Raw genomic sequence first — 24,193 nt, forward strand, 5'->3', positions numbered from 1 at the left:
TTATATTTTCTTACTAATACTTTGAAATAAGACACAAGCAGAAGTTCTCTTATAAGCAGAATTTTTAAATCACAGTTTTTAAGGAATTCTAAAAAGTAAGTTCTAAAATATGAATATGAGCAAATATATCTTGTTACTATAGCAACAGCTGCTCTAGGGTAGATATTTATATATGCAAAATTGAAGATACATTTATTAGCAGTGAAATAAAACTCACAGTTACTAACTAAATCTTCCTGTGTTAGGAATCCCCTTTTATTTTCTTGGTATATCTTATGTTTTTAACACATCCATATCCACACCAGTAAATTAGGTTTCCATAACAACTAAATAGAATTGTAGTCTTGTTTTGTGCACCATTCCATCATTTTTTGGATTTTGCATCAGTATAAAACTTTTCCCACTTTCACGCTAATTAGGCTAACTTAAGCACAATATCTATTACCCAGCCAATTAAAAATGGCTTTAGATGTTATTTGGAATGTGGTATTTTAAAATTTAAATGACAAAAGTATCTTCAGAGCTTTTTTGGTCTTTTCTGCATAATTGTCACTTCTTCAAATCACTGATTAAAAGTTAGCTATAGAAGCCCTAAGAACTTCATGATGGTAACATTTCTTCTTTTTTCCTTAAATATTTTGATTTAGAGTTATGTTTATTATATAAGATGCAATAAATTTCACATTGCTCAGACTTAAGTTTCTGTGATGGAGAATTGCTAGAGATTGCATCTCTCTCTGTCTCTCTCTCTCTCTCTCTTTTAAGAAAGAGTTTATATTTTTACTTCATCCAGTTGTGGAAAATACTTTTTTAAAATGCTCTTCTATGAAATTTAGAAATCATAAAATTAAATAGTTCTCTATGCAAAAAATGCGGAGATGATGCAGAGGAGAGAAATAAAAGTATCTCTTAGTTATTTAAGAAATGCTTTCAGTATGATTTCCCATGTTAATTGTTCCCCTCTTAGTTTTACCCTTTGCCTTTTGACAATTTCACTGTGTTTGGCACTTCCACCAGAGGGTGTGGGGTGATGGACACATGAAACTCTTCATTTTTGCTTTTTCCTTCTAGTCTTGAGAAAGTATTTCTCGGATGAGAACGTTGAGTTTAATGTTAAAAATGTACTACTTTTAATGTATAGATTGCAGTGAACCATATCATTTTGGTCTTCTATTAATATGGCTGATACCAGGACAAAGGTATTAAATTGTTCAGTTGTGTTTAAGGCAGCTTGTAAACAAATGCTGAATTTTTACTACAGAACACATTTTAAGAAAATTTGTCTTTAGTTGCTCACTTTTTATTGTGAGAAAATACCTGAAAATGTGCAAGTTCTGTTTTCAGCCTTTTAACATATAACTTACCAAAGCAAACCAAACTGCATATTGATTTCCATGTCTTTTTGGAGACTTTATCAGTATATATTTGATGCTTTTTAATTTTTTTGACAGATTTTCTAATAATAAGGATGAAACTATGATTTTCTGTCTTCCTTATTAGAAAATTTATGATCACATTCTGTTTCATTTTGGAGAGGAAGACAGAGCTTACCTCTGAAATTTGATAGCCAGCATGGGGTGCCTGGGTGGCGCAGTCGGTTAAGTGTCTGACTTCAGCTCAGGTCATGATCTTGCTGTTTGTGAATTCGAGCCCCACATTGGGCTCTGTGCTGATGGCTCAGAGCCTGGAGCCTGCTTCGGATTCTGTGTCTCCCTCTCTCTGCCCCTCCCCTGCTCACGCTCTCTCTCTCTCTGTCTCTCTCTCTCTCTCTCAAAAATAAGTAAACATTAAAAAAAAAAAAATTGATAGATGGGAAAATAGATTTAATTGTTGTATGTTAGAGATTATCTTGGATGTATAATATTAACAGGTTTAAAGGTGGTAGATATGAAGATTTCTCTGTAAAATCTGGTGACTAAAATACATTTTTTAACAAAATAATGAGATATGCTGGATAGAAAAGGATTGAGGGTATTGTTTCATTAGTAATTTTTCAGAGCTTAGATATTCAGCTAATAGGCTGTAATTTGTATGTTCTTCAGATATAAAATACTTTATTATCATAGCTCAATAAATTGAAGATTATTTTACAAATGTAACTATGAGTCTTCCTGAACTTTTTATTCAAATGTCTCCAAAATAGAGATATTCAGTATTTACCTCGATTAAATAATTTAATTATATATTGAAATTAGGAAGACAGTTTAATATATTAATAACTTGGTTATAACTATACTTTTCTGCTATTAGTCATTTTTAGGAGAGTTGGACAGTTTTAGAGATAGATCATTTAGTCTTAACTCTTTGATTTTACTAGTGGCAGAATTGAAGGTTTATTTTCTGTAATGTCTCAGAGTTTAAATTATTCTATGAAAGTGTTCAGATGATCTCATTTGATTCAATTTTACATATCATATAGTAAGTTTTCAATACTTACTGTTTTGAGTAAATACATGTCTAATCAAGGCTTTTTCCTGTCAAATGTTATTTAGACTAAGCTTTATAAATAACAGTGGAAAGTTGGAGAAAGAGAGATAAATATTATAAATAATTTAGAAAGCATCTGAGTTGAAAATTAAGGAATAATGTGTGTGGTGAAATGTCTAAAATATATGAGCATACTGCTTCTACATATGAATTTTTTAAACCATTAATAAGTTTCACACCCTTTTTATAAAGGAAATTTAAACTTCTATTTAATTAAGTCACTGAAGACCAGTCATAACAGAGGTAGAACCTGTATCTTCTAAAGAAATATTTTAACATTATTTGTATGTATCAACAAGTTGCAGTTTTGCCATAGAGATTCTGTCATGTGGTTGCAGTTAGCATTGCTGGGATAATAACAGGTGGCTATGTAGGAGGGAGGAAACCTGCTCTAAGAATAGCGGAATAGATTTTGTGTATCCTTGCTCTCTGGCAATAAGCAAATAAAAATAATAATTCTGTTGATGTTTGACATATGCCACATCACATGCTTATTTAAATTAGAGCCCATTTTTAGTATATGTGCTGCCGAAGCGAGCACATAGAGCCCATTATTCTTAACAAATACCTACCTTTGTTTCCACTCTTGTGTTTTTTTGTAGTACCACTGGACTTGTACCATGTTCAGCAACACCAACAACTTTTGGAGACCTGCGAGCAGCCAATGGCCAAGGGCAACAACGACGTCGAATTACATCTGTCCAACCACCTACAGGCCTCCAGGAATGGCTGAAAATGTTTCAGGTGACATGTCTAAACACAGTATTTGAAATGCTTCACTTAATTGCTGCAAAAAATAAGGGATTATTCAGCCATGAGAAGGAACTGTTACATGCTACACCATGGATGAATCTTAAAAACATTACGTTAAGTGAAAGAAGCCAGTCACAAAAATGACATGAAATATCCAGAACAGGCAAATATATAGAGACAGAAGATAGATTAGTGATTGCTATGTGATTGGTGAGGGGATGTTGGGGCTAGCTGCTGACAGGTATGGGATTTCTTTCTGGGGTGATGGAAGTGTTCTGGAGTGGATAAAGGTGATGGTTGTACAGCAAGACAGGTGTTCTGGAAACCATTCAAGTGAACATTTTAAATGGTGAATTGGACCTTGTGTGAAGCATATGTCAATAAAAAAAGCTATTGAAGATAAGGGAGTTCATCTTAATTTTTAAACGCATTAATCAAGAGAATCCAGTGCTTATTTTGTAGAAGTGTGTATTTGTTTTGTTGTTGCTTTTTAGATAGTAAGACCTTTCTTCCTTTTCTCTTTTATGTTGGGGTTTCTGAATGTACTTGTTTTCCAAAATTTCTTGCTTAGAAGTTAAGCATTTAGGAGTAATGTAGGAACTCCACTAATTAGTGTCTTGTGGTGATTTAGCCATCACTGTTACCCTAGTAGCCTCCAAGACTTTGATACAGCTTCTCTTCATCAGTGCCATGCTGGTGTATGGCTTGTTGTGTTCATATGCTGATTACTGTATTTTACTGGCATTTAAATTCTTTGAAAGTTTACCAGGAAGATTGGCTACAACTAAACCTCTGTTAGGAATTTTGTAAATCCTGGTAGTGATATTAAATAGATTTATCTCTTCTTCCAGTGAGACAATGCATATATATTAAGCATTTAGCAAAATAGTTGACCTAGATTAAACACTTAATTATTCTTTGTAAATATCAAATAATATAAGTTATGTGAAGTCACGGTATCTCTGATATTATCCATGACATTAATGTAAAATGAATATATTTCCTTACCTCTGGCTGCTTGATTGGTAGTATTTTATGAATGCATATGGGAATAAGAATGAATAAGGGAAAAAGAAGATACTTTATTTGACTTTATTTGATATTTCAGATTTTTACAATATCCATTATGTAAATCCTTATAAATTAAATTCCTGGGCAAAAGCTAAATAAATGTCCCAGTCTTTTTCTTCTGTAGCTGGAAAACTCACTTGAATCAGTGTTGTTTTTAAATGGATTTTAAAAATTGTTTTCTACCCTTCAGGTGATTTCAGAGAAACTAGGGTAACCTTTTTTTTTTTTTTCAGTTGGTGACTGTAAGGTTAGAGCAGTGGTTCTTGACAGGGGGCAGGTTTTTCCCTCAGATGAAACAGTTTTGGTTGTTGCAACTGATGGGGTGGAGGGCAGGATGCCGCTGGCATCTGGTGAGTAGTGGCCACGTAAAGCACACCCTCCTATAGCCGAGTGTTATCAGGCCCCAAATGTCACCAGTGCTGGGACTGAGGATGAAAGTTGTGTGTCACTCTCATGATAATGTTATAAGCCACTACAATCACAAAGAATTTTTCTTCTGTCTTCATAGTCCTGTGTTGATTAACCTTACCTTTCCCCAAGGATTAGTACCCCCCCTTCCCTTCTCCCAGTTCTTTTACCTTAGGTTCCTGATTTTTTTTTTTTTAATTTTAAGTAACTTTTTCCTATGCATGAACTCAATTTTAATTTTTTTTATCATAGCCTTTCGATATGAAATGTATCCCATCAATAAGAGGTAAAAAGAAGAGTCAGACATTCATACAGTCACAAAGAAATACTTCAAAGATTTTTATCATCTCTGATTAAGCCAAGGAGATGGGAATATGGCTGTGTGTTGTCAAGCACACGCACACAGTGTAAGCGGCAGAGCGCTTGAGAATAACGCAGAAGAATTACTTAATATCATTTTTATAAGAAAGCATCAACATGATTAAAAATCTTACACTATTGGTAATAGTTCTCTCATCATTGTGGACAGCGTGCAAAATATTTATTTTATATGAAAAGCTTCATTTCTTATCACAAAGATGTCAAGTGATTTATTTTGTATGTGACATGGGCCTATTTTTTCCGGTGTTTTAGAGTACCAAAATATTCTTTGCTAGACATTTAGACTTTTCCCAATTTTAAGAGAACTCTCTCAAATATTGATTTATAGAAGGGAGGGAGTATTTGCTTTATTTTGCAGTGAGGATGTTTTCGGGAGCTCTTTGTAGAATGTTTACTTTTCAGCTCATTCATGCTTTTCTTAATGAAATGTCCATGTTACCACATATTGTATGTCACCAAGTCTGAGATGCCTAATATCTAGGTTATTAGATGCATCCCATCTTCAGAAATCTTATTTGTAAAAAAAAAAAAACAAAAAGTTTCTTACAATAAATGGGATTCAATAAATTAAAGAATATTAGGCTAGCCTTTGTTCTGTAAAAAAGCCCATTTGATTGCTTTTCGTATGAGAAGTAGATGCAGTGAAGACAACTTGTTCTTACCTAATAGGAATAACAGGTAGAATTATCCCTCCAGGTATAGTGTTTTTTTCAGATAAATATTCTGCAACAAAGAAATCTTTTAGCAACAAAAAGTCAACTAAACAGGTGTATCAGGACCTTAATCTTTTGAGTACCATATCTGTCTCTTACACACCCAGGTCCTCATTGTTGTGCATTGCCCTTTATTTTCAGGGCTGTTGCCAAAGTAACTGGAGATGAATCACTTGCCTAAAAGCTTATAGGGCTTTCATGGCCAACTTGTAGAGAGATATAATTTCATAGTAAAGTAGGGGAGTCATGAGTTGACCCTGTGTGCTATAGTGGAGGGATAATTAGACTGGCATGATTTCTACAAATGTGCTGTGGGGGTATTTAATGATGACTTTTCCGTTGCATAACAAGCAAAATGGGAGAGCTCATCCCCTTACTGTTCTGCTATTGCTCCTAAGGCAGTGATACAGCATTGTTTTGGTCCAGCTCCATCTATTCCGACAAAGTACTCTGTACTCAATTTATAAATGGAATGAGAACAAATGATATACCATTTTGGATAAAGGGAAATTGAAACAAAATGGCATTGCAAAATTGAAGTGGAAATTCAAAACAAAACAAAAAACCAGAAATTTTATACTGTGTAAATTTTTAGTAGCCATTGGTTCTACTTTTTTTGGCAGCCAGATTGATGCTTCAGGTTGTTAATTTGGGGGCAGAGGATTGGTCATTTTGTTTGTGCATTTGGGTGTTACATATAGGTTTTTTTACTTGAAAATTTTAGAGCAAGTAAAGGCATCAATAACATTATTATGATCTTATGTTGGAATTTATATTTAGAGGCATCCTGATATAAATGAGAAGCACATATGACTTAGAAGAAAAAGATCTTAGTACAAATTTTGGCTTTGGCCCTTAATACTAGGTAATTTTATTGGTATTACGTAACCACTCTTGCCTATTTTCATCCTCTGTAGGACAGATACAACACTAAAAAGTTGTCAAACAGGAGACAACATGTAAATGTGCTTAAAGCTTTGTGTGGAAATAATAGTGGAGACTCAATGTTCGTTTCTTCTCTTGGTCAAGAAATAGCCTTTGTGAACCTCCGTTTTCTCAGGTCTAAAAAAGGGCTATTAAAAACAGCTTCATACAAATGTTATTAGCATTATTTTAATAAAAAAATTTGCATTGCATTAAAATAATGAATGTACTTTGAAAATACTAATACTCAAATATTTTTTAAATGATAAAGTAGAAAATACTTATGTGTTTTGACATTAAAAGTGGAGTAAAAACACTCTCTTGAAGGATTTAAGTTCCACGGTAACACTTAGAAATTGTACATGTTCTCTGTTTTATTTAGATCTTTTTTATTTGCTAGTCAACAAAATACCAAAACAAGATTATGCCAAAATAAAATGAATTCAGTGTTACTGTGCAATTGTATTTGAGGCAGTATGATTAAGAAACCTTGTGTGAAGAAGAAAGTGTGTGTTTAAGAAAAGTCATGAGAAATCGGTTCTTTACCACATGAAATTCAGGCGTGGTACTACCGAAAGTCATAATGTGTACATATCTGAATGGGGTATAGAGATCATCCAGACTAGTAACCAACACTGTTTGTGAGTCACTTGCATCGATACTGGATGAGTTGTTTATTTAAAACACAAAATGTCCTCAGCCCCACCTTGACTACTGAATCATACTCTTTGATGATGAGTTCTAGGACTCTGATTCTTACACTCCTCAACCAGCATTTAGGAAACACTGGTCTGGACCAAGCCCCTCATTATACAGGTGGGGTCTCTGAGATTAATTAAGGGACTTTCATATGGTTCCATGGTGAGTTTACTGGTGAAACCCCAGCTCCTAATTGCAGTTCAGTGCTTCTTATATTCTTCACTACTACCTTCATTCTCTAATTATCTGAAATAAAATACTACTTTCGTGGGGAATTTTCAAGTTTGCATTTGCAATTTTGCCCACAAATTAAGTTTTGTTTCTTTTGATCCTCGCCAAATTTGGAATGTTTTTCCCATCTCCTTAAATAAGTTCTCACATAACTTTACCATGAAAGACCAAAGGAAGATGCTTTCATCCAGGACAACTATTTTTTAGAACAGAAATAAAATAATTATCAGAATTATCCAGCAATTTTGCAGATGCAGAAATAAGGCCTGCAGAGGTTAAAGTGTAATCTAATTAGTGTCAGTATCACCTCTAAAAGTTGGGTTTCCTGATCTGAAATTGACTGCTGTTTCCACTATTCCTCATTAAAGGAATGAGGGTTGTTGTTATTTTGTTTTAATATAGTCATTAACTGCTGGTTTTTCAAGTTAATACATACTTCCCTTGCTGGTAAACCATGTATACAAAAATTTGGAATCAGTCTTGGAGCCAAACTAAACCAGTAAGTCCTAGTAATACCATCAAATATAAATACCAGAAACACTCTCTGGAGATAATTTTGAGTTAGTGGTGGTGTGGTATTTCCTGACTCTTTGGGGATTCATTTATTTATTCAACAAATAATTACTGGTGCTAGGTTCTACTTTGGATTTGGAATACAATAGTGAACAAAACAGACCAAAAACTCTTTTCCACAGAACTTACATTATAGGAGAGGGATGGAATGGGGGCGGGGGGTTGGAACTGGTTTGCAGTTTTAAAAAGGTTGCCTGGAGTTGGTCTCAGAAGGACATAGGGAAGAAGCCATGTGGATATCAAGGGCAAGAATGTTCCAGGAACAGCAAGTGAAAAGGCTCTGAAGCAGAGCATGCTTGGTTTGTCTATGGCTAAAGCGAGTAAACAAGAGGGAAAGGAGTAGGAAATAGAACCTTGTAGGCCAACCCAGACTGGTTTTTACTTTTAATTTTTTTTGAAAATTTTTTTTTGAAAAGTGTTTTGAAAAATGTTTATTTTTGAAAGAGAGAGAAACAGACAGAGCACAAGTGGCGTAGGGGCAGAGAGAGAGACAGACACAGAATCTGAAGCAGGCTCCAGGCTCTGAGCTGTCATCACAGATCCCAACCTGGGGCTCAAACTCATGAGCCATGAGGTCACGACCTGAGCCGAAGTTGGACACTTAACTGACTGAGCTACCCAAGTGCCCCTGGTTTTTACTTTGAAGTCGGAAGCCACTAGAGGGTTTTAAGCAGAAGAGTGAGTGATTTTTAGCAGTATCACTGACTGTTTTGTGAAGAATAGAACAAGGAAGGCAAAGGTGGAAAGCTGAGAGACTGGGTAAGAGGTTATAGGAATAATCCACGCGAGAGATAATATAGTAGCTAGGCCAATGTAGTTAACAGTCAGATTCTGGATATATTTTGAAGTTTAAGGCCTTAAAATTCATTGATGGATCAGAACCATCTAACAGTGGTGAGAATGGGAGAGTTAGGGATGACTCCAGAGTTTTGGGCTTGAGCAACTAAGAGAATAGAGTTACGGTTTACTGAAATAGGGAGGATTATGGACATGCATATTTGAAGAGAAAGATCATGGATATGTTAAGTTTTTATTGCATATCTAAGAATACATGTTGAATGGGCAATTTTATATACCAATCTGGAAGAAATCCAGGCTGGGGAGAGGAAAGCTTTCTATATGGTTCATACCTTTGTCGAAACCATCTAAGGAAAGTGACTTTAAGTAATTAGACTATTGAATATGTGTGGTAGGTGGAAACAGTCTCATTTACTACCTAGCTTGCAGCCTGTGTTGCTAATCCTTGTCAGTGGTATACTTTTTAAATAAAGGGTCACAAAGTAACATCTGTTGAATGTATGTATAATTTAAACACAGATATGTATTTAATTTTGACTTGTTAAATCAAATATTGTTTAAAACAAAAACATTGTTTAAAATCTTAGAAATATTTTCCTATGCAAGCATAATTTTTGTCATGGACTTTGCTTAAATATATAGAAATTTCTGACATAGCTTTTAGTATTTACTTAAAATCTGAATTAGTTGTTTATTTTTTATTCTGGCTTTTCACATTCTACACCCGATCCCCTAAAGTCCTTGATAAAATACGTTTTCCATCTATTAGCAGTAATATATCATGTATTAATAATGTTTTTCTACCCTTTTCTTTCTTAAGAAAACTGTAATAATTCATTAACTGAAAAAAAGACATTAAACAAGTATATTGCCTTAAAGTAGAAATATTCATAGTAGCTATTCGTGTCATTAATCTATGTAAGGTACATAGAGTAGTAATATGTTGTAAGGTTTTTCACCCTATTACTGTAGAAGATTACATAGGATATCTTTATTTTTATATCAAAATTTAACCATAAAAACTTCCAAAAAGTGTTTCTAAGGCAAACAGTCATATATGCAAAAGTGTTTAAAAAGTTTTCAATAATTAAATTAAATTTAATTAAGTAATTAAGATTATTGTGCTATCAGGTTACTTAAAGCTGCATTTTAATCAAGTCAGCATAAGTTATCCGTTACCCAAATTGGATATGTCCTCATACTTGTGTCCATGAATGGAGGGGAACAACATATTTATGAAAACCCACCTTCAATTCTATGAGGAATCTATATCAATAAATTAGAGTTTATAGTATTGATAGTAAATGATCAGAGATGAGGGGAGATGATCAGTGTAAGTTTTGTTAAAGAGGTAAATTTTGAACTAGGATTTGAAGCTGTGTGAGAAAAACTGAACAAAACAGTCGAACTTCAAAGTAACTGCTTTTCATTGGTCATGAGTATGCAAATACATATATTTGAGTATTTTTTATTTCTGTGCATAAGTCCTCACCCTAATTAAAAAGGGTCCAAGGTGGGTTCTCAAGGAGAATCTTCTAGGTATGCAGGTATATAGAAGTAAGAGAAAAGAATACGATTTATTAGAGTCTATGTTTCCTCATATTTGGTGGTAAAATGGGAAAGTTTCCCAGAGTTTTTATGATTAAGTAAGATAATGTTTGTGATAAGTACTTTGGAAATACTATTGAAATGTTTGATAGTATTAACATAATCTACACCTTATAATAGGAGTTTCATCTACAATGAAATTCATTGTAGATTCTGAAGGGACAAAAAAATTTAAACTACAGTACTTTAAAAAGTATTCTAAATAAGGCTTCCTGTGTCCTGAGTATATCTCAGTTTTCAATTATTATCCATTTCATATATTACAAAATCCAGGTTCCTAGTTTGAACAAGAAATGGAATGTCAAATTGGACATAATAATTCACAAAGGTACTTAAATCAGCCTGGTCAAGGATGTTCTTTCACTTAAGCATCACAAAGTTATTTACATGTTTTACATGATTATTTTGAGGGGAAATTCTAACACTCTAAATTATTCACATGGCTTTTTAATGTTTCCTTTTAAGAATCATGGCTTTTCTGTGCAGATGTTCCTCACTGGAAAAAAAAATTTTTTTAATAATCCCCTAGTATAAAGTAGTTTCTGTTTTTTAAAGTATAATGATGTGTTTTTGTCTTTCCCATAAGTAGTACTTTGTTTTTGACCCTTTTGTTCACATTCTAGTATCAGTACTAAGTCAGTTACTGTTTTATGTTTTTGCTGCTTTTTATTTCAAATTATTTTCACATAATAAATCAAAGTTCTTTTATTTTGTGGAAGACACTTGTCAGATTTGCAGTATATCCAGCTATTAATTTTTCTCTAAATCATGCTGCCAATCTCCTCTGAGATGGGTTCCTTATTTATTTTTTTTTTTTTAATTTTTTTTTTTAACGTTTATTTATTTTTTGAGACAGGGAGAGACAGCATGAACGGGGGAGGGGCAGAGAGAGAGGGAGACACAGAATCGGAAGCAGGCTCCAGGCTCTGAGCCATCAGCCCAGAGCCTGACGCGGGGCTCGAACTCACGGACCGTGAGATCGTGACCTGAGCTGAAGTCGGACGCTTAACTGACTGAGCCACCCAGGCGCCCCAAGATGGGTTCCTTATTAACACTATCAAATTTTTTGGTGCCCACTGGAAAGAATATAAAATACCTTGTTTACTTAGTAGCCTGATGTTTCCAGATAAAACTCTGATTTCTTATCTTGATAGTAGATGAACATATAATATTTATAATAATATGGTACAAAAATATTTGTCAAAATCATGACTTTTTCTTAAGCTTTTATAAAATAAAGGTACCTAGTAAATTTGATGAGAATAATTGATTATCACTTCAGTGACTCCTGGAGAAACTTTCACTGTAAGCAGCCACTTTTTATGTTATGTGTAAACGTGGATTTTCCTTTATGAGTTTATAGCTTGAGACATCTATTAAAATAATAAAAATTTCTACTTCCTTTTTGATAGAGCTGGAGTGGACCAGAGAAATTGCTTGCTTTAGATGAACTTATTGATAGTTGTGAACCAACACAAGTAAAACATATGATGCAAGTGATAGAGCCCCAGTTTCAACGAGACTTCATTTCCTTGCTCCCTAAAGAGGTAAGGATTATCAATTATATTCTTCTGGGTGCTATTTGATAATATAACTCCATAGCGACCACCTTTAAACATGGTCATGCTAATTATGGTATTCAGTATTGTTGGTTTAACGCTCTTAATTAGTGTTAAAGAGAGATGTAAATGATAAGCTGCCATGACTTAATAATATCATTTCCAGATTCAAGTATATTTATGGACTAAGTGACTTCTTTCCACCCCTGCAGTAAGTCATAGGAGAGTAAACTATTGAGTTTCATTAATTTGATTATTCCTTTATCATAATTTTTTCCCAGGTTATTTGAAGCCCAACCTTTAGTTGTCTTGGTACATTTATTATATATAGTAGCAGATTTTTTTAGAAATTCTGATTTTATTAAAACAGATTTTTGTTGTTTGTTTCTCCAAAATCCCTCTGAGACTAATAGTTTTATGATTCTATTGAATGATAGTTCCCTGTTAACTCACATTATGTAATTTTTTTTAAATATGTGGAATTTCACATGTGTATCTTTTTCTACCAATCATCCTTCGTCTTTCCCCCATCTCTCTCACTGTCTCTTTCCCATGCGCACGCGCACACACACACACACACACACACTCGCAGATTTCCTGCATCGATTACATCCTTATGGCATTTCTTTTGGAATTACTTATGCCTAGTTTTTATATCTTTATGAGAACTGACACTATTTTTTATCATAGATTGATTTTGATCACATGGGCATTCATGGCTGCATAAATGAGGCATAGCTTAGATGTTGTTCTTTTATTGATGTTATAGGCTTCACAGTTTCATTTCTGTCAGCAAACAAATAATATGACATTAAATAATCAATGTCACGTGGTTTATATTTTCACAAATTATGTATGTGCCACTAATTTTGTGTCAGCTAAGAAAACAATATATAAGACACTAATATACTACTGCAAATGATCTTAAAACTTCAAATATGAAGAGAAAAAGAGTCAGTTTTTTTTGATAACTATTCTAAATATCCTAAGGGCATTAAACATAGTCTCAATAATTTCACATTGGCTATGAATAAAATAGTTTTATCATATTTAATGTATGAAACTAAGCATTACTCTAAGAGAAAGCAAAGTGGAAATAATATCTTTTTCCTGAAATGTTTCTTCTTTGGAATGATTTTTTTTAAATGGCAAAAAAAAAAAAAAAAAAAAGTAGCATTGTCCCAGAAAAAATTTTTTATTCTTGCTGGCTCATGCTAAACCTGAACCTTTTGAATAGAATTGGCTTATGAAATGACATAAGCTCTCTTTGCTTCCAGAAGGACATTCATAATAGGGAGCACTTTTATAAGTATTTGACTGAAAGTAAAGTTAGTCCCTCTAATATTTTCTTCATGGTTTCCCTAGATATCCTCCTTATTTTAGAAGGTAGTATTTTTGTTAAAATACAGACTTTCTCTTAGTCTAGTTTGTCCTCTTATCTCTAAAAATGGTGAATCTTTTGTTTTGCTTTATTTGTATTTCTGTAATAACTTTTGAACACAAAAAATATTTAAAATCCGAAGACTACGAAAATATTTCTAAGAGTCTAAGAATTAAGCACAAATTATTGATAACCATTGTAAATGCAATAAAGATTTTTTTGGATTAAGTGTTCTTTTCAAGATTGCCTGAGGAAAAAGTAGGGAGGCTAGAGAAAAGAACAAGAGTGAGCTCTGGCTTAGCAGATCTTCTGCATTTTCCCTCTTTTTCAACTACTAGGAAACATTTCATATTTTGAAAAATGCTTTATTTTATATTTGGAGAAAGAATGGTATAGATCTAAGTCCTTAAGGAAACTATTATCTTATTGGAGACTAAGTGCTATTATTATTTAAAACATCACTACTTTCATGTCAGGAAATGGACTTGTAATGATTTTCTTATAATTCCTTTCAACAGATCTCAAAGCTCTTTACCAACACTTACTTTTTTTTTTTTTTTTAATGTTTATTTTTGAGAGAGAGAGAGAAAGAGACAGAGTGTGAGCCGGGGAGGGGCAGAGAGAGAGGGAGACACAGAATCCGAAGCAGGTTCCAGGCTCTGAGCTGTCAGCAGCACAGAGCCTGATGTGGGACTCGAACTCACAAACCATGAGATCATGACCTGAGCCGAAGTCAGACACTTAACCGATTGAGCCACCCAGGCGCCCCATCAACACTTACTTTTTAATCTCAAAAACCTTGATAAAAATGTCACTAGTCTCACATGGGAGGCTTGTGATATACTGCATTATCCTTATTTTTGTAAATAAATGCCAAGAAAAGCATAGTGATGCAGTAGATGACCTAGAACAAAACCTAAATCCTTCAATTTTTTTAAAGTTTATTTACTATTTATTTGGAGAGAGAGAGCAAGCAAGCAGGAAAGGGGCAGAGAGAGGGAAGGAGAGAAAGAGAATCCCAAGCAGACTGTCACGCAGAGCTCCATGCGGGGTTCAAATTCATGAACCGTGAGATCATGAGCCAAAATCAAGAGTTGATGCTTAACCAACTGAGCCACTCAGGTACCCCCCAAACCTGAACTCTTAACATAGGATCAGCCAACAATTTCTTTATTCTTTTTTTAACCCCCTGTTTCACTAGTTCAATCCAGGGAAATACAGCAATTTTCTGGGAAAGTATTAGTTCCCTCTCACGTATAATATGGTGGTCTCTTACATAGGTTAAAGAGAAAAACAAAAAATAGCAACTCTCACTGAAATGACAAGTTTGGTCAAGGAAAAGGTTATCTAAAATAGATGTTCAATTTAAGAGCTTCTGTCTGTTGAGTCCTTAGGAGGAATTACTAATCCAGATTTTACCTTTACAAGAAATGAAAAGAGGGGTGTCTGAATGGCTCAATCAGTTAAGTATCCAACTCTTAATTTTGGCTCAGGTTATGATCTCATGGTTTGTGAGTTCGAGCCCCATGTCGGGCTCTACACTGACAGTGCAGAGCTTGCTTGGGATTCTTTCTCTCTGTGCCCCCCCCCCCCCCCCGCCTCCCTCTCTCTCAAAATAAGCATAAAAAAAAAAAGACAAATGAATAGAAAATTGGATTAGCCAGACCATTTTACTTGGCCACAACAAACCTATACTCCCCTGCTATGGTATTATAGAGATGTTGTTCAGGACAATGCCCACTTTCTGCCTCCTGCAAGGAGCCCCACATGACTAAACCTTGCTTCCTTTGAGGAATTGTTATACTTCCCCCATAATACACGTTAAGAATTGTATAACTAATTGTTGTTCCTTTTGTGCTTGGCAGTTTAATTAAAAAACCATGTAAGATATTGTTGCCAGTGCATTTGTGTTCTACTTTTTCCCTGATTTAAACTTAACTTCTTTTATGATTTATATTTTTACTGCTTCTGATTTTCTTTTTCATATTTTTTATTTTCCTCTGTGTATTTTCTACAATACTTAGATGTTTTTAATAGAACGACTAGATTTAAATAGAATAAGTTGAAATTCATGGTTGAGTTAGGGCCTCTGTTGTTTTAAAGGAAAAATGTACCAGTTACCTGTGGAGTTAGCACTTCAACTTTTGTTAGCACCTAAGTGTTTCTTTACTCTTTAATGCATTTCTCTTTAATGCATGCAGACACTGGACTAGGTGAGCTCATAATCACCAGTAATGAAGGAAATGATAGATGATTTAGGATGTACCTTTGAAATCTAAGGTGCTCTGGATTTGTTTTCTAGCCTTTAAGATCCATTGCCTGTTTCTGTAAATTACCTGATTTCTACTTCAGCTGGATAACTAAAACAAAGAATAGACTTTTTCAGATGACCATTTTAAATATGTTGGGCATTAAATAGCATCTCTTTTTCACAAATATAACTTTGTGCCTTTTAATTTCTATATTAAATATGAATTTCACATAGAAGAAAAATATGGTGTTATCACATTACTGTTATACTGGCACTAAACAACTTGCCCAGGCTTAATTTCAAAATTAAGGGACTTATAGAGTATCCATTAGAAAAGTATAGTGTTGATACCTATATATATCTATCTATATCTGCGTCTATGTTTGTGTATTTGTATGTGTGTATGTATGTATACACATATATGTAGATTGTTGGATATAGTTATGCCTTTTTGTTTAAAATTACTCAGTTTCTAAATATGATACTGAATGGGCTTCTCTGATAGACCAAAAATAATTATTCCACAAAAAGGTTTTTTCTGTCATTTATCAGTAACAGTATTAAATTGAATACTGACTGGCTGGAGTACTTTCTATATGAAGTGTACTCAATAAATATGTGATTAATGATGAGCTCTCTCTATATAATGTTCTTGGGTAAGCATAATTTATATCATGTAATTACTGTTTAGCACCAGAAAATAATTCAAATTGTGCTTTTACTCCCTGTATGGCCTTTGGCCCTTTAAATGATAGTTTGTTTTAATTCTTGTAATTTAATTTCTGTGAACACTAAACTTTATTGCTTTGTTTAGATCATTTGGGTTCTAATATCATAATTTAAATTTTTATGTGATTAGTGAGGCTAATTGGATAAGCATACTCACAAGTTACCATCCCCTCTTTTTTCTTTCTTCTTCCCTTATTTACTTGAATTGACTATACATGCTTAAAAAAAATGATGGTTTGCAACCCTTGGAAACAAAATTTTAAAATCAGTGATATACCAAAGAGCTGGTACAAATATACAAATATATCTGGCCCATCAAGAAAATCCCCACCAGCAATGTAAAGTAATTAGAACCTAATTGCTTTTATATGTCTGTGGAGCAGTTTAGTAATTGTACCCTCTTGTCATTTACATTGAAGGGTATAAATGTTTGAGAAGTTCATCATTGTGATAATAGACACTTTGATGTGATAAAGAACTATTAATCTTATCTATCAGAAGTGATCTGAAATCCTACCACACAGAATATCTAGATATCTCATTTCTTTTTTTTAATGTTCATTTGTTTTTTAGAGAGAGAGAAAGTGCAAGCGGGGGAGGGTTGGGGAGGGATGTGGAACAGAGGATCTGAAGTGGGCTCTGTGCTGACAGCTTCAGGGCTGACAGCAGTGAGCCCAATGCAGGGCTCGAACTCACAAACCACAAGATCATGACCTGAGCTGAAGTTGGATATTCAATAGAGTGAGCCACTCATGCGCCCCTGAAATCTCATTCCTTAATTTATGTCATAACTTCAGTGAATTTACATGGTAGTGGGGAGAGAAAAGTACAAAATCTAAATGACTAATAAAGTATACATACACATACATACGTACATAAATGGTAGAATTCTTGAGTTGAGGCTCACAGAGCAAAAGAGCAGAGGCAGAGAAGCTTAAGTATTCTTTGCAGAGGTGACGTTAGTCAAGTGAAGTTCATAAAAACCAATAGAGCGAGTTTTTTAAGCCTGGTATATATTTAAGATTAACTATTAGAAAGTCAACTTCAAAAATTAGAATGTAGAATTATATTATGTTTATCTAAAAGTGCTTCATTCTATAGTAAATAATTAACTTATTATTTTTGCATGTGTATTTTTAAATATGGACATACTGTGCTTTTGCTTTTCATAGCTGGCACTTTATGTGCTTTCATTCCTGGAACCCAAAGACCTGCTACAAGCGGCTCAGACTTGTCGCTACTGGAGAATTTTGGCTGAAGACAACCTTCTCTGGAGAGAGAAATGCAAAGAAGAGGGTAAGGTTCAAAATCACAAAGAGAAAATCTTTAGACTTTGAAAAAGCAAAGTGATTCTGAAAACAAATAGCAAAAAGTAAAAATTAGAAGTTTTATATGTGCACATAGAATTGAAAAAAGAATTTTGGCCGCTTATCAAAGAATGAAAAATTAGTCTTCATTTACATTCACCTACTTCTATAAAATCCACAGGTTACCCCACACATTGAAATAAGCTAGATCTCGCAGCTAACCCCTTTAATGAGCGATAGTAACGAATAGCAAATGTATCCGATTTGCTTCCCAGTCTGAAAAGATCGGATGAGGATGATTTAAAGGAAACCTAAAAAAAAACAAACCAAAGCAAAACACAGACCCATGTATACAGAGAGCAGATTGTTAATTGCCAGAGGAGAGGGGAATTGGGGAGGCGGGTAAAATAGGTAAAGGGGATTAAGAACTATAAGCTTCTAGTTGTAAAATAAGTAAGTCATGGGGATGTAATGTAAGCATGGGCAATAGAGTCAATAATATTGTAGTAACTTTGTAAGTTCACAGAGGGTAGCTAGATTTATTGTCATGACAATTTTGCAGCGTATGTAAATATCAAATCACTGTGCTGTACACCCGATACTAATATTGTATGTCAGCTACACCTCAGTTTAAAGGAAGGACAAACCAAAGACCTAAATAGGAATTTTTGTTTAAAATAAGATAGCGATTAATTTCTACCAGCAGTTTCATGGATGAGAAAGGTGTCCGTCTCTCTAATACTCACAATTAAAGATCAAGTTATAATTGCAACTGTCCTTGGGAGAGAAACTCACTGGAATTCACACTAATAAATGACTACTCAGTCATATAATGAAGGAAGGAAGAAAGGAAATCCCAAATTATATTAACAGTATTCAAATATTCCATATTCTATTCTTTTCTTTCACAAACATTTATTGAACACCTCCTATGAGCTAGAGATTCTTAAATGTTGGGGATAGAGTACTGAACTCCCATTTTCTTCCCATCATGGAGCTTATGTTCTTGAAAATTGTAAAAAAATAAACAGAACAAAGAAAAAGAAAAAATCTCCTTTCTTAGTAGAGGAGAAGGTATTATCTATATTAAATAACAAAAGGACATTTTTTTCCCAGCAGGCATCTAGAAAATTATATTTTTGAAAAAAAAATGTAAAAATATGATTTGCCTCTGATAAGCAAAAATTTTTGGAAAGAAAGGTAGAGCATGAGACAGATACTCTACAGGTTACCCTCCCCTTCATGGAGATCACAGTTGATGGGGGGCACTGATGGTTAATAAAGCTGGAAGGTGAAGATCCAGGATACTTGGTTTCTGTCCTGCTTTTGCCCTGTCTGTAGCTTTGACTAGTGAAACCTTCTCTTCTCAAGTGTCTATATACATAAAGTGGGATTAATCATCCCGCCTTACCTTCTCTCATAGAATCATTATTTTAATGACTTTTTAAAAAACTGTGCTAACATATACCTGAGATAGAACTTATCATTCTAACCATTTTTAAAATTACAGTTCAGTGGCATGAAATACATTCATGTTTTGTACAATTCATCTTTAGAACTTTTTCATCTTTCCCAGCTGAGAGTTGATATCCATTTAACAGGAACTCGTTCCTCCTCCCTGCAGCCCCTAACATCCATCATTCTGTTTTCTGTCTATGAGTTTGACTACTACTCTATGTGCCTCATATAAGTGGAATCATATGGTATTTGCTTTTTTGTGACTGACTTGTTTCATTTTGCATACTGTCTTCAAGGCTTATCTGTGTGGTAGCATGTGTCAGAATTCTCTTCTTTATTGAGGCTGAATAAATATTCCACTGTATATATCCCACATTTTGTTTCTTTATTCATCCATCGATGGACACTTGGGATGCTTCCACCTTTCAGCTATTTTGAATAATGCAGCTATGAACGTGGGTGTACAAGTATCTGTTCAAGTTTCTGCTTTCAATTCTCTTGGGTGTATATCCAGAATTGGAATTGCTGGATTATATGGTAATTCTGTGTTTAATTTTTTTGATGAACCAGCATACTCTTTTCCATAGCAGCTAATATACCATTTTATATTCTCACAAACATTGCATAAGGGCTCACATTTCTGTACATCCTGACATCCAACGTTTCATAGAATTATTTAGAGAAAGAAATAAAAAGTCAATATGAAAACATGCCACAGAGAATGCAAACTTTACATTATCGTTTTATAATACAGTATTAGAAATTGGACAGTGTCCTGTATTTCAGTGGTTTTGAGCATAAGGGAAAGTGAGATACATTATAAAATGGGTAATTTTTATTATTGGTGATGGCAGTTATACTCTTTATCTCTTTAAAACTTTAGGTATTGATGAACCATTGCACATCAAGAGAAGAAAAGTAATAAAACCAGGTTTCATACATAGTCCATGGAAAAGTGCATATATCAGACAGCACAGAATTGATACTAACTGGAGGCGAGGAGAACTCAAATCTCCTAAGGTAACTGAACTCTTGCACAGTAGAACAGAAAGCACTGATCAGTGTTGGTACCTGATACACTCTTCTTGGCCAGCAGTATAACCTGACACCTATCTCCTGTGGAAAGAAAATAATATATTTTAAAATAACCTAAAATGTAACTGACAGTATTGCTCTGTTGCTAATTTCTCCAGTCTGACAACTAATTGTACTTGAATAAAAGATGAGTTGAATTGCATGTCATTCTATCTTATGTAAGTGACAATTTCTGAGTATCCTGTTGAATTTTGTGTCATATGCTTGAGATTTTGCTTGCTCTCTGACCACGTAGTTAGAACGTGATTTTTTGAGCAGTGCCCATGTTTTGTGTTTTTGGTGGCTTTTCTGAGTTTTATTTCTCTAAATTTAAGTGTAATACTGATTTTCTGTCATATCCTAAGTATGTAAAGAGTGACAAAAATGCTTACATTATACAACTGGAAAAAAGCAATTAGAGATACCGTTCCATTAATATGTATACATTATAACAGGCTTTTTTTTAAGTTGAAAAAAAGTTGATAATTATCGTTACTTTTGTCTTTCTCGTTTGTAGGTACTTTTGTTTTTGTGTGTGAAAATTGCAAACCATAGATGCATAGTTTTTGGTTTGAATAGATAAATAGATGATTATAAAATACATTTGTGTTTGAACCATCTTTATGAGTTTTTGACTCATAAAAGTCTTGACTCAATTTTAATAGTTGATATCTCAAGTATAAAAATCATAGAATATGGAAAACAAAGAAAATGTTTAGTACTTGATTCATCATTCAGGAAGGATGGATGCTACTTCATATTTTATATAAATTGTATTTTAAGAAATAGACTATAGATTGCGGCTCCTATTTGTGTCTTTATTTTTCTTTTCACGGGTATTTTTAAAAATTTAGTTTAATAATATATTTCTAATCTGCTCATCTATCTTGTAGGTTCTGAAAGGACATGATGATCATGTGATCACATGCTTGCAGTTCTGTGGTAACCGAATAGTTAGTGGTTCTGATGACAACACTTTAAAAGTTTGGTCAGCGGTCACAGGCAAAGTAAGCTTACTTCTTTCCACACTTCACATTTTATGTATGCCTTTGCAGGGACCAACCAGGAAAAATAAGGGTTCATTTTTGACTGCAGCTTATTTTGATAACAAATATCAGAGCTTCTAATTTATTTAGTTTTTCCGGTGGCACAAAGATCATGTTTCTCAGGATACGATGTCATTAGTTTCTTCTTGTAAATAGTTAGTCTATCTTTGTGACTTAGCTATTGTATAATTCTCACAGGTGTGCTTTATCTTTTTTTGGTTAATTTTTCCCACTTTTATTAGCCATCTCGCTTATATTGTCTTTTTTAAACTTTTTTAAAACTATGATTGAGGGATATGTGTTTTTTCTGCTTTGTTGGTAACTTACCTATAGTTTAGAAGTTGAATAAATCATGTTAATGTAGACTTATCTCAAGCCCTATGAGATGAAAGTTAGGCAAATACAATATATAAGTGAAGGAGTTTGAAGAAAAGAAGTAGTCTAAGCAATTAATTTCACTGTACGCAGTATTATATTTTAATTGTTCTATAGTGAATACTTATTTTTATCTGTCCAATGGAGAATGTTTTCATGACTTAAGTAACTGACCAGCTGAAAAAAAGTAGAGGAAAATGTGAAAAAAACAAAAACCTTGTCTTTTAAAATGTCTTACAACACGTTGATTCTTGGGCAAGAATCTTCTAAAATATTCCAAGTCAGATGTTAAAAATTTTTTTAAAGCAACTTCATATTTCCACAGTGTAATATTAGCTTTGGACTTATTTCAGAGGTTTAATATGTCTTTACTTGTCCAGAAGTACTTTGCCTGGCTCCTAACTACTGCCTTGGGGCAGATTCAGATGAAATGTGGTATGTAAGCCACACCTAACACAGTTGGTATTCTTTCATTGAATCCATTCATATGGAAGAAAGAAGTTGCAATTTTAGCATTATTTCATCAAAAAGACCAGGCTGGAGCTGTCTTACTTTAATGAGAAGTGTTTTACTTTCTACATACTTGTTCCTCAGTTGTACGTGTGTGTTTAATATATAATGCTACTGAATAAAAAAAAACAATAAATAGTGATGGGATCATGTTATATTGATGTGAGGAATTATTTTCTGATGTGCCAGTCAAATTTTGTAAATAACTTTACCCCAGAATTTAATGAGCTACTGAAATGTTATAATACATCGTTTTCTTTTCTACCCAAAAGTAATCATCTTAAGTGTTTTTCCAGTGTCTGAGAACATTAGTGGGACACACAGGTGGAGTATGGTCATCACAGATGAGAGACAATATCATCATTAGTGGATCTACAGATCGGACTCTAAAAGTGTGGAATGCAGAGACCGGAGAATGTATACACACCTTGTATGGGCATACTTCCACTGTCCGTTGTATGCATCTCCATGAAAAAAGGTAAGGGGAAATCCTGTAGTGACTGGGAATTGTTTCTCTGTTACTTGGAAATCTGAGGCCTTTTGTGTAGAGTTCAGTTGTATAAAACTGTGTTTATTAGAGAGATAGTGATAATGTGATGTTAAATTAGACTTTATTAGACTTCAGATGTTTCTATACTAGCAAAGCAGTAGTGTGTTGGCTTAAAATTGGGGGATTGTCTAAATTTCCATCTTCATTTAGTAGTGTTGTTGGCTTCCTCCTTGAAACTCTATTTTCTAATCTTGTGTAGCATTTTATTGTTGTACAGCTTTGATGACTCATCATCTTCAAAAATTTCTCTCTCTCTCTCTCTCTCTCTTTTTTTTTTTTTTTGGTGTTTATATCCCTGCTAGTGGGATAAATTCAGTTATTCAGGCTTCAAGCTTCTGAGTCTTTTTAAATACCCACCCACCCTACCTCCACTCCATCCTATCCCCTTATATCTAGGCAAAAGCTGAGGCCCATGGGTTTTAGTTTATTCTCATTACCAGTCACCTGAACTATTGACATAGCTTTCACACTTGGTTTTCTCACCTTTTACATGGCTGACAGAGAATTCTTTTCTAATTATGATAGTGTCATTGCCCTTTGAGAGCCTTCTGTTGTCTATCGAATCAAGGAAGAAATCCTCTATCCAGTTTTCAAAATAGTTTCAGCCAAACCAAACTGCTTGCCTTTTTTTCTTCTCACTGACTTCGCTCTTGCTTTGATCTCCTCCTACAAAGCCCTCCTATTAAAATCCTTTCCATCTCCTATTGGCATGTCTTCACAGTATCCCTGTTAAACAAATGTGATTTTGACTTTACTTTGTAAAAAAAGGTCTGATGGTTCTTACCATGAATCTCCTGCAGTCCTTACCTTTAATTCTGTCCACAGCATCTTCTTTATGAGAACCATTACATTAAGCAGATTTCACACTAGATTTGTAATAGGTGAAGAAAAGTATCTTCTCATATGTAGTTTGAATCTACTTTGAACAGTGTGCTCTACTATTAAAATTTGGGGGGTTTGATATTGAGAGACCTTGTATTTCAGTTTCCATTATGTTCTGACTTAAATCACTCAATGCTCTCATTTTCTGCTCTTCCAAATGTGGAATCTATGGCCTTTCTTTATCTCTTTGGAATGACATGAAGATACCTGAGTTTTCAACTCTCCTTTGTAATCCAAAGACTATTGTAATATTAGTATCACTCTGGTCTTCAGAAGAGCATAGTTTTAATAATGTCAGGCGAAATTTTTAAGGGATTATTGTTGCCTCCCTATGTGTATCTTCTAAAATCTGTATATCTTAATGCCTCCATGCTTATTGACTATAAATATAAGCATATGCAGCCTTCATTTGAGGATTTTCTAAA

At 33.9% G+C, this 24,193-nt stretch overlaps 1 protein-coding gene across 5 annotated transcripts in view; it reads left to right on the forward strand.

Annotated features, from left to right (window-relative positions):
• The window catches only part of FBXW7 (F-box and WD repeat domain containing 7), a 229,737-nt gene that overhangs the window by 199,460 nt on the left and 6,084 nt on the right, over positions 1 to 24,193 (forward strand). For all 5 annotated transcript variants that reach the window (XM_058721159.1, XM_058721161.1, XM_058721160.1 and 2 more), the window contains 6 exons: positions 3,090 to 3,231; positions 12,059 to 12,193; positions 17,739 to 17,862; positions 20,215 to 20,351; positions 21,299 to 21,412; positions 22,633 to 22,814. In XM_058721159.1, coding sequence (XP_058577142.1) covers positions 3,090 to 3,231; positions 12,059 to 12,193; positions 17,739 to 17,862; positions 20,215 to 20,351; positions 21,299 to 21,412; positions 22,633 to 22,814 — 834 coding nt within the window. The remainder of the gene's footprint in view (positions 1 to 3,089; positions 3,232 to 12,058; positions 12,194 to 17,738; positions 17,863 to 20,214; positions 20,352 to 21,298; positions 21,413 to 22,632; positions 22,815 to 24,193) is intronic.

Source organism: Neofelis nebulosa, chromosome 3, assembly GCF_028018385.1.
Source record: "Neofelis nebulosa isolate mNeoNeb1 chromosome 3, mNeoNeb1.pri, whole genome shotgun sequence".
Lineage (NCBI taxonomy): Eukaryota > Metazoa > Chordata > Mammalia > Carnivora > Felidae > Neofelis > Neofelis nebulosa.